At 43.1% G+C, this 12527-nt stretch overlaps 1 protein-coding gene across 3 annotated transcripts in view; it reads left to right on the forward strand.

Moving 5' to 3' along the window:
• The window catches only part of HAP1 (huntingtin associated protein 1), a 141673-nt gene that overhangs the window by 59130 nt on the left and 70016 nt on the right, over positions 1-12527 (forward strand). For all 3 annotated transcript variants that reach the window (XM_069751545.1, XM_069751544.1, XM_069751547.1), the window contains one exon: positions 173-450. Coding sequence is in view for 2 of the 3 variants with exons in the window: in XM_069751544.1 (XP_069607645.1) it covers positions 173-450 (278 nt within the window). In the remaining variant the exon portion in view is untranslated. The remainder of the gene's footprint in view (positions 1-172; positions 451-12527) is intronic.

Genomic DNA, 12527 nt, shown 5'->3' on the forward strand with positions numbered 1-12527 from the left:
CTGTGCCCAGATTTCCTGAAAACAGATAATGTTAGGAAAGTACTGAACACAATGTTACCAGCTCCGAGACATGAGTCTACTGGAGTGATTTTTGTATTGGTGATGTTGTGCTATTGCTCTCTGTTATCAGCTCGTTTATAGACCTGACCCCGTTTGTTTTGTCTTTACACAGGGCGATCATCAGTAGCCTGGCCCAGGAGAGGCCTGGATATCTCTTTTGCCTACCAGAGCAGGGCTTCCCAAAACCTTCAGTGAATGGCAGCTTGCATCTCCCGCTGACTCCTGCCAAGCTGGACCCCTCCGAATTCCGTGAGGAGGCTGTCAGATACCCACCAGCGTGCTCCAGTGATATCCCAGTGCCTGAGAGCAAACTCACAGTCCAGGAGGATGACAAACACACGGCATCAGCAGAGAGAAGCCGCCATGTCAGAGATGCTTCTACAATCACAGGTGAGCGGGTACATGGTCACCGGGTGCCACAATCATACTATTCCTATTTCTAAAGATATGATGCTATGGTGGGCTATTAAGGGTCATCATGGTGGTCCTTAAAAGTGACTATACAGGTAAGGCTATGTGCACACGTTCTGGGTGTGTGCGGGTCTGTCCGGATGTGTGCGGGGCTGTCTGGATGTGTGCAGCGCTGTCCGTGTGTGTGTGTGTGTGCAGGCATCGTCTGATGGGACTACAAGTCCCATCGGGCTATGCATGCTACAGTGATAGTGATTGACACATTAGCCAATGATGGGACAGTAGTAGTCATCATCCGGGTAATGTGTTGAATGTAAAAATAAACAAACAAACAAAAAAAACATGCACACATATACAGAACATACAACATATGACATACAGTACACATGACATACAGTCCACACAACATACAGTCCTCACAACATACAGTCCTCACAACATACAGTCCACACAACATACAGTCCACACAACATACAGTCCACACAACATACAGTCCACACAACAGTACATTGCATACAACATATGACATATAGTACATACAACAGTACATACAACATATAACATACAGTACATACAACATATTACATATGACATACAATACATACAACAGTACATACAACATATGACATACAATATATACAGCATTCAACAGTACATACAATATATAACATACAACATATGACATTCAGTACATACAACTAACAGTACATACAACATATGACATATAGTACATACAACATACAACACATACATATAGACATACAGTACATATACACAACACATACAGTACATACAACATAGAGTACATACTCACCATCACCTTGATCCCCGAAGCCATTGCTCACCTGTAAAAAATATTAAAATAATAAACAAACACTATACTCCATGTGTCCGCAGAAATCCAATTAATACGACGATCTCCCGTGGAGAGCAGCCACATCAGCTGATGCGACCGCTCTCCAGTGGCACCGGGATACAGTGACAGAAGGTATCCTTCCGCACTGTATCCCTCAGCCACTGTGAGAAATAGTTCTTACTCTCACTTGTGGCACTGCTGTGTGGGAAAATTCTCATGCAGCTTTGCCATAAAGTGAGACCAATGAACTCAGGTAACCTCTTCAGTGATGCACTGTAGGAGCCATTGTCTCCTGTCAGTGTGTCACTGGAGGCCCTATAGAGCAGTGACATCACCCGATGTCACTGATCTATAGGGGAAATCGTCGTGGGACACTCGTTAGTAATTGGGCTATGGCGGAAAGGGAGTATACGGTTTATTATTTTTAATTTTTTGCAGGCAATCGAGTATGCCAAGTATGGTGAAATTAAGAATATTAAAATACTTTTATTCTGGTTGTGTTTTTTTTTTTTTTAACTCTTTCACTTCATTGACGCCTCCCCATTATTGACTGGGCTTAATGTCACCTTACAATAGCAAGGTGACATTAAACCCTTATTACCCCATATCCCACCGCTACAGGGGAGTGGGAAGAGAGGGGCTAAGTGCCGGAATTGACGCATCTTCCAGGTGCGCTATTTCTGGGGCGTCTGGGGGCTGGTATTTGTAGCCGGGGGGGGGGGGGGGGGGGGACAAATATCCATAGCCCCTCTCTAGGCTATTAATAGCAGCCCGCAGCTGTCTGCATAGCCTTTCTGGCTATAAAATACAGGGGGACCCCACGTAATTTTTTTTTTTAGGTCCACCTATTTTAATAGCCAGTAAAGGCGGGCTGATATTCATAGCCTGGGAGGGGCCATGGGTATTAACCCCTTCCCAGGCTACAAATATTGGACCCCGGCCGGCGCAGAAAATTGCGCGGGAGCCCACGCCATTTTTTCCGTGGTTTTTTTTTTGTCTTTTTTTTTTTTAATCCCTTAAGCCCCAAGGGTGGTTTGCACATTAATAACCGGGCCAATTTTTACAATTCTGACCACTGTCCCTTTATGGAACGCTTCAACGGATCCTAATGATTCTGACATTTTCTCGTGACATATTGTACTTCATGATAGTGGTAAAATTTATTTGATATTACCTGCGTTTATTTGTGAAAAAAACGGAAATTTGGCGAAAATGTTGAAAATTTTGAAATGTTCCAATTGTGAATTTTTATGCCCTTAACTCACAGAGATATGTCACACAAAATACTTAATAAGTAACATTTCCCACATGTCTACTTTTCATCAGCACAATTTTGGAACCCCAATTTTTTTTTTTTGTTAGGGAGTTATAAGGGTTAAAAGTTGACCAGCAATTTCTCATTTTTACACCATTTTTTTTTAGGGACCACATCACATTTGAAGTCATTTTGAGAGGTCTATATGATAGAAAATAACCAAGTGTGACACCATTCTAAAAACTGCACCCCTCAAGGTGCTCAAAACCGCATTCAAGAAGTTTATTAACCATTCCGGTGTTTCACAGGAATTTTTGGAATGTTTTTTTAAAAAAAATGAACATTTAACTTTTTTTCACAAAAAAAATTACTTTAGCTCCAATTTGTTTTATTTTACCAAGGGTAACAGGAGAAAATGGAACACAAAAATTGTTGTACAATTTGTCCTGAGTACGCCGATACCCCATATGTGGGGGTAAACCACTGTTTGAGCGCATGGCAGAGCTCGGAAGGGAAGGAGCGCCATTTGACTTTTCAATGCAAAATTGACAGGAATTGAGATGGGATGCCATGTTGCGTTTGGAGAGCCCCTGATGTGCCTAAACATTGAAACCCCCCACAAGTGACACCATTTTGGAAAGTAGACCCCCTAAGGAACTTATCTAGATGTGTGGTGAGCACTTTGACCCACCAAGTGCTTCACAGAAGTTTATAATGAAGAGCTGTAAAAATAAAAAATATTTTTTCACAAAAATGATCTTTTCGCCCCAATTTTTTATTTTCCCAAGGGTAAGAGGAGAAATTGGACCCCAAAAGTTGTTGTGCAATTTGTCCTGAGTACTCTGATACCCCATATGTGGGTGTAAACCACTGTTTGGGCGCATGGCAGAGCTCGGAAGGGTAGGAGCACGATTTGACTTTTCAATGCAAAATTGACTGGAATTGAGATGGGACGCCATGTTGCGTTTGGAGAGCCACTGATGTGCCTAAACATTGAAACCCCCACAAGTGATATCATTTTGGAAAGTATACGCCCTAAGGAACTTATCTAGATGTGTTGTGAGAACTTTGAACCCCCAAGTGTTTCACTACAGTTTATAACGCAGAGCCATGAAAATTAAAAAAAAAAATTCCACAAAAATTATTTTTTAGCCCCCAGTTTTGTATTTTCCTGAGGGTAACCGGAGAAATTGGACCCCAAAAGTTGTTGTCCAATTTGCCCTGAGTACGCTGATACCCCATATGTTGGGGTAAACCCCTGTTTGGGCACACGGGAGAGCTCGGAAGGGAAGGAGCACTGTTTTACTTTTTCAACGCAGAATTGCCTGGAATTGAGATCAGACGCCATGTCGCATTTGGAGAGCCCTGATGTGCCTAAACAGTGGAAACCCCCAATTCTAACTGAAACCCTACCCCAAACACACCCCTAACCCCAACCACACCCCTAATCCCAACCATAACCCTAACCACATTCCTAACCCTGACACCCCTAACCCTAATCCCAAGTGTAAATGTAATCCAAACCCTAACTGTAGCCCTAACCCTAAATTTAACCCTAACCCTAACTTTAGCCCCAGCCCTAGCCCCAGCCCTAGCCCCAGCCCTATCCCCAGCCCCAGCCCTAGCCCCAGCCCTAGCCCCAGCCCTAGCCCCAGCCCTATCCCCAGCCCCAGCCCTAGCCCCAACCCTAATGGGAAAATGGAAATAAACACATTTTTTAAATTTTATTATTTTTCCCTAACTAAGGGGGTGATGAAGGGGGGTTTGATTTACTCTTTATAGCGGGTATTTTAGCGGATTTTTATGATTGGCAGCTGTCACACACTAAAAGACGCTTTTTATTGCAAAAAAATAGTTTTTGCGTCTCCACATTTTGAGAGCTATAATTTTTCCATATTTTGGTCCACAGAGTCATGTGAGGTCTTGTTTTTTGCAGGACGAGTTGACGTTTTTATTGGTATTATTTACGGGCATGTGACAGTTTTTGATCACTTTTTTTTATTCCGATTTTACTGAGGCAGAATGACCAAAAACCAGCTATTCATGAATTTCTTGTGTGTGTGTGGGGTGGGGGGAGGGGGGAGGGGGAGGCGCGTTTATACCGTTCCACTTTGGTAAAATTGATAAAGCAGTTTTATTCTCCAGGTCAGTACGATTACAGCGATACCTCATTTATATCATTTTTTAATGTTTTGGCGCTTTTATACGATAAAAACTATTTTATAGAAAAAATAATTATTTTTGCATCGCTTTATTCTGAGGACTGTAACTTTTTTATTTTGATGTTGCTGTATGACGGCTCATTTTTTTGCGGGACAAGATGACGTTTTCAGCGGTACCATTGTTATTTATATCCGTCTCTTTTATCGCATGTTATTCCATTTTTTGTTTGGCGGTATAATCATAAAGTGTTGTTTTTTGCCTCGTTTATTTTTTTTTTTTTACGGCGTTCACTGAAGGTGTTTACTATTGGGACAGTTTTATAGGTCGGGTCAATACGGACGTGGCGACACTAAATATGTGTACTTTTATTTATTTTTTTATTTAGATAAAGAAATGTATTTATGGGAACAATATATATATTTTTTTATGTAGGAATTTTTTTTTTTTATTTTCTTTTTTTTTAAACACATCTAAATTTTTTTTTTTTTTTTACTTTCTAACGTTGTCCGGGGAGGAGGGGGGGGGGGGGGCACATCACACTATAGGGTCAGATCGCTGATCTGTCACTTTGCACAGCACTGTGTCAGATCAGCGATCTTACATTCAGACTTACCAGCGTTTGCTCTGAGCAGGCGCTGGTGAGACATTTTGGATCCACGGCCTGCAGGGAGGAGGCACTCGGTACAAGGTGAGCACATCGCCTTGTACCGAGGGTCTCAGGGAAGCCCGCAGGGAGCTCCCTCCCTGCGCGATGCTTCTCTATGCCCCTGGAATGCTGCGATCATGTTTGATTGCAGTGTGCCGGGGGCGGTCCTGGCACATAGTGCCAGATGTCAACTGCGATAGTCAGCTGACACTCGGCCGCGCTCCCCCCGTGAGTGCAGCCGATTGCATATGACGTACTATCCTGTCACTGGGAATTAAGTCCCAGGTCACCTCGACGGGATAGTACGTCATATGGGATTAAGGGGTTAAACATTCATTAATAAACATAGGCCTTGTAATTATATATCTATAGATGGATAACTATGGATATATCTATAGATATATGTATAAATAGATAGATATATCTATGAATCTACAGATATATCTATCTGGCTACTTTCACACATCAGGTTTTTGTCGTCAGGCACAATCCAGCGAGTTTTGAAAAAAAACGGATCCATTTTTTTTCCGCCAGATCAGTTTTTTTCCTCCTAGAGTTGTATTAGCGCAGGATTGTGCCTGATGGCCACACGTTTCATCCATTTTTTGCCGGATCTGTCAGATAAGCTGTTTTCGGCGGATGGAGAAAACAAGCGTACAGAAGAACGTTTTTTCTGTCCGGCGCAAAAAACGCCCAGTGACGGATCCGGCAAAAAATTTATGAAACTGAGATGTGAAATGATGAATCCGGCCTCCAAATCCGGTTTTCCATGCATGTTTCCATTGAAATCATGCACATTTTCCGTTCTCTCTCATCTATCTATCTATCTATCTATCTATCTATCTATCTATCTATCTCATATCTATCTATCTATATTTATATCTATCTATTATCTATCTATTTATCTCTCTATCTGTGTGTGTGTGTAATGGAGTGTGGGTTGGACAAATGTAAAAGAGAAGGTCAGACAAGAAATTGTTTTTGGTTCAATAATACATCTTTATTTAGCTTTCAAAAACGCATCAAAAACGCACCTGCGTTTCTGCCAAGAGATGCAGATTGAGTGCAGAAAAATCTGCAGGCAAATCTGCAACGTGTGCACATAGCCTAAGACTTTAGACCGGGCCCCCATCTAATTTGTGTAACATTTTTGGCTTTTGTTGGAGGTGGGGGATCAGACTTCTTGAGTTTCCACATATAATGGTCATTGTTTCCCGTAGTGGCTTACCCCCTCTCCCCAATCAGAGCGCATACATGCAGAACAGAGCGCCCATGTATATAGGGATTGTCATTCAGCTGTAGGCAATTGGATAGTCGGACGTTTGGCCAATATGGAGGGCATCACAGCACCAAAATACACACTTGCTTAAAAACAAAATTGATACTGTAAGTGCCCCAAGTGAAATGAAGGCTGCTGTGACTACATTGCTAAAGAATACAAAGAAGCAAACACAACCGTTCAATCACAGAATCAGTGGTCGGACCCCCACACAAGTCATCGCTCATCTTCTGGATGGGAGATCATGTCCGTAATCGGAACACTAGCATGATTTCACACATGGAAGTGGTGGCATAGCTCTATAGAGACTTGTAGCGATCCAATGTGCCAGTCATGAGGAATCTAGCGTAGCACCATATGCAAATCAGGCTGGTAGTGCACTTGGGGCATGTCCATGACTATTTCCCATATGGTGGCTGTGGTTAGCACTGTTGCCGTAATTAAAAAAAAATGAACTGATTGCTCATAGAGTATAATCCTAACATTTTAAAATTTAATGAGTAAAATACAGAGGCTGCTGAGCTTCATTGGGGGGACAGACAAACTGACTAAATAAAGTGCATGACCATAAACTATTTGTGCAAAGTATCACAATAAATCTGTCACGTAAAACAATTGGAACAGACCAAATGCGAGAAAACCACACTCTATGTACACAGCAGGAATAAAAGTACAAGAAACTATCACCACATATCCAGGCTTAACAACAAAGAGGCTGAGTACAGCCCAACAAAGGTGTAGTCTGTGGTGATAAGCACTAAATCTGCTTTCACTTTATAAAGAGGTAGAGCAGTGTTACCAATATGTCTAGAGAGCTAAAGGACAGTATAAAGAGACTTACAACGTAGTTGTGTCAGTCTGTATGAGCCCCAACGTACGTTTGCTACTTCATCATGCCTCCTGATGAAGTAGCAGCGAAACGTGCGTTGGGGTGACGGTGTCGCTTGTATAAAGGGGGATGTAAGCTGAGAGTGGTAGGTGGAACTACAGTATGTCCACTTAGACGCTACATATAAAGCAGTCATAGGGAACACAAAAGAAATAAGATTTGGACGGGACTGGTCGCACAGTCACAAACCAAGTGAGGAGTCCTGAAAAAGCAGTTGACTTGCCAGCCATATAAATAATGAAAATATCCTCCTAAGAGAGCAAGAGGACTGTCGGGGGCCACTTCACTTCTCTTGATTTGAACTAGCGAGGGGCAAACACCCCAAAATGCCTGTCAAATAGAGTATCTGGTTTCGCTTTTATCGTAAGTCATGTGACAAGGCTCGTTAAAGGGTCCATATTAGACTACTACCACAATAGGTGCCTCTAGAGTTCCTGTCCTCTTCATCTCTGAAGAGGCTATTTTGCATATTTAATTTATCAGGGGCCCATTGCATGGCCCATTAGTCGCTATATGCTAATTTGTTGCTCGCCAAAAGGAAAAACTTTCCCCCCTTCCACCCACTTTATGCAATCTACTATATAATTGTCTAAGGGGTACTTCCGTCTGTCCTTCTGTCTGTCTGTCTGTAACGGTTATTTGTTCGCTGATTGGTCACGGCAGCTGCCTGTCATGGCTGCCGCGATCAATCAGCGACGCGCACAGTCCGGAAGAAAATGGCCGCTCCTTACTCCCCGCATACACCCCTCCAGTCTGCCCTCACACAGGGTTAATGGCAGCGGTAACGGACCGCGTTATGCCGTGGTGTAATGCAGTCCGTTACCGCTGCTATTAACCCTGTGTGACCAAGTTTTTACTATTGACGCAGCCTATGCAGCGCCAATAGTAAAAACATCGAATGTTAAAAATAATTAAAAAAATTAAGAATGATTATATACTCCCCTACGCCGCCTTTCCCGGTCCTCGCGATGCAACCGGCTCGTTCCGGTCGCACGGATGGTGTGGCAGAAGGACCTGCCATGATGTCACGGTCATGTGAACGCGACGTCATCACAAGTCCTGTGCGCCTGTGCGAAAAGGACCTGCATGACAAGGACCTTGCCGCTTGCAATGGAGCGTTCCTGGGAGCGTGGCGAGGAGCGTCAAAGGCGGCGGATGGTAAGTATAGCAGGACTTCCAACGGGCCTTCGGAAGGTGAGAATATGTTTATATTTTTTTTACGTCTCTATACTACGTGGCTCTGTGCTGGGCAATATACTACGTGGCTGGACAATATACTCCGTAACTGGGCAATATACTACATGGCTGGACAATATACTCCGTAACTGGGCAATATACTACGTGGCTGGACAATATACTCCGTAACTGGGCAATATACTACATGGCTCTGCTATATACTATGTGGCTGGGCAATATACTACGTGGCTGGGCAATATACTACGTGGCTGGGCAATATACTACGTGGCTGGGCAATATACTACGTGGCTGGGCAATATACTACGTGGCTGGGCAATATACTACGTGGCTGTGCAATATACTACGTGGCTGGGTAATATACTACGTGGCTGGGCAATATACTACGTGGCTGGGCAATATACTACGTGGCTGGGCAATATACTACGTGGCTGGGCAATATACTACGTGGCTGGGCAATATACTACGTGGCTGGGCAATATACTACGTGGCTGGGCAATATACTACGTGGCTGGGTAATATACTACGTGGCTGGGCAATATACTACATGGCTGGCAATATACTACGTGGACATGCATATTCTAGAATACCCGATGCGTTAGAATCGGGCCACCATCTAGTGTATTTATAAACTTCATTCATGGGTCTAAAGGAAGAGATTTTGATTGAGTCCTCCACAGTTCGTCTGGTAGTGGAGATTCCAGAGTCCGTGCCATAGTTTCCCTCCCTATAGTGAGTGCACTATAGCCACTGAGTACATATATTGGTGCAATAAGTCATACACTCAGTCGCACACATGGAACATACCTGTGCCCAAGAATTCACACACTTGCGCTCATCAAGTCAATCACTTACTTCGTACATGCCCAATTTTTCATGCAGACATACAAACACACACACTGAATACTTACACACATGCCACACACATTCACACACATTCACACACACACACATACCCACACACACACACAACACACGCCACACACACACACATATATACACACACGCACATATATATATATATACTGTACATACACACACACACACATACATACACACACATAAACACACACACACACACATATATATATATATACACACACACATATATACATACATACTCACACACACACACACACATATACATACACGCACACATACATACACACACACATATACACATACACACACATATACACATACATACATACATACACATATACATACACACACATACACACATATACATACACACACATACATATACACACACATACATACACATATACACATACATACATACATACATACATACATACATACATACATACATAGTTTTTCACACAAAACTCTAGCATGTCAGGCTTGGCTTGTCACTCTCCACAAGGAGAAACGTTAACCCTTAGGCCCCATGGTACATGAGCTAATGCCACTAGATGGCAGCATGGCACATGAGCAGGGCAGCGGCTGATGGCTGTGGTTAGTAATTGTCTACCTGTCCTGGCTCAGACCTGAAGTATCGTACAGTCATTAGGGTATGATTGGGTATAGAGACCACATGACTAAAGGGAAATTTGGTAGAGGCGACAGGCCTGCTGTGTTCAAATCCCACTAAGGACAACATCTGCAAGGAGTTTGTACACTATCTCACAAAAGTGTGTACACCCCTCACATTTTTGTAAATATTTTATATCCGCTGACAACAAAAGTGAGTACACCCATAAGTAAAAATGGAAGAATTGTGCCCACAATGTCAATATTGTGTTTGGACACCATTATTTTCAAGCACTGACTTAACTCTCTTGGGCATGGAGGTCACTAGAGCGTCACAGGTTTCCACTGGAATCTTCTTCCAGTCCTCCATGATGACATCAGGAGCTGGTGGATGTCAGAGACCATACACTCCTCCGTCTTCCATTTGAGGTTACCCCACAGATGCTCGATAGGGTTTAGGTCCGGAGACATGCTTGGTAAGTCCAGCACCTTTACCCTCAGTTTCTTTAGCAAGGCAGTGGTGGTCTTGGAGGTGTGTTTGTGGTCGTTATCACGTTGGAATACTGCCCTATGGCCCAGTTTCTGAACGGCGGCAATCATGCTCTGCTTCAGTATGTCACAGTACATGTTGGCATTCATGGTTCTTTCAATGAACTGTAGCTCCCCACATCAGGCAGCCCCAAACCATGACACTTCCACCACCATGCTTGACTGTAGGCAAGACACTTTGTATGGGCACTCCTCACCTGATTGCCGCCACATAGCAGTTGATGCCATCTGACCCAAATAAGTTTATCATGGTCTCATCAGACCACAGGACATAGTTTGCTGAAGACCAGACTAAGGACACGGATTACCGGAACTGTTTACAGGCTTTCTTGTGCATCACCTTTAGAAGAGGCTTCCTTCTGGGATGACAGCCACGCAGACCAATTTGATGCAGCGTGTGATGTATGGTCTGAGCACTGACAGGCGGATCCCCCAACCCCTTTACCCTCTGCGGTAATGTTGGAAGCACTCGTACATCTATTGTGAAAAGACCTGTATGGTCTTGGCCACGGTGCTGCAGCTCAGTGTCAGGGTGCAGACAATTTTCTTATAGCCTCTTATCCATTTTTAAGTAGAGCAACAATTCTATTTTTCAGATCCTCAGTTCTTTGCCATGAGGAGCCATGGTGAACTTCCAGTGACCAGTATGGGTATGTGTCCACGTTCAGGATTGCATCAGGATTTGGTCAGGGTTTTCCATCAGTATTTGTAAGCCAAAACCAGGAGTGGGTGATAAATACAGAAGTGGTGCATATGTTTCTATTATACTTTTCCGCTTATTGTTCCACTCCTGGTTTTGGCTTACAAACACTGATGAAAAATCCTGACCAAATCCTGATGCAATCCTGAACGTGGACACATACCCTAAGAGAGTGTAGGAGCGATAACACCAAATATTTACCACCCTGCTCCCCAGTCACACCTGATACCTTGTAACATAGAGTCACATGACACCAGGGAGAGAAAATGCCTAAGGCTATGTGCCAACGTTGCGGATTCGTGTGCGGATTTTTCTGCACCGTTTTTGAAAAATCCGCAGGTTAAATAGCCAAATCTGCAACGTGTGCACATACCCTATTTGGCACAATTTGGCCATTTTTACTTAGGGGTGTACTCACTTTTGTGAGATACTATATATTCATGATTGTATTATTTCATTAGATGCTATGGATGTATCTTTCGCCCTCAGATTCTTCTTACTGATTACACTTTTTGCCAGGAATAAATTGTGCACAATAGGAAAGCATTTTACAATTGCAATGTTGTTGTGTGTCCAGCAGAGGGCAGTGTTGTTTCTCAGAATTCATAGCCCTGTAGCTGGGTAATATAAGGTCTTCCTGCTCCCACCAAGGCTGTCAGTCACCTTTTCTGAGATCCTGAATGGCAAATCTTTTGCAATTCCTTCCATTATGTGGAAGGTTTGCAATAATCTTTACTGTAAACCTAATTTAGCTGGGGGAAAAAAAAAGGTTTTCTGCATTACTCATTATATTCAATATCTCTGTTTGCTGCCAGTGAAGTGAATTCACCGTTAATTACATCCAGAGACTGAAACTGTATCCAAGTCACGTGATGATGATCGCCGATTGCATCACAGGCATCTTTATGTACCAGGCAGAGGGATCTGGTCGCCATTCTGGAGCAGCAAGCTGAGATCTTGAAAGCCACCAATGAATGTTATTGGCTGAGAATGATTAGAGAGTTTTCCAACAGATTTTCCCTTTTCCCTCC

Source organism: Ranitomeya imitator, chromosome 2, assembly GCF_032444005.1.
Source record: "Ranitomeya imitator isolate aRanImi1 chromosome 2, aRanImi1.pri, whole genome shotgun sequence".
Taxonomy (NCBI): domain Eukaryota; kingdom Metazoa; phylum Chordata; class Amphibia; order Anura; family Dendrobatidae; genus Ranitomeya; species Ranitomeya imitator.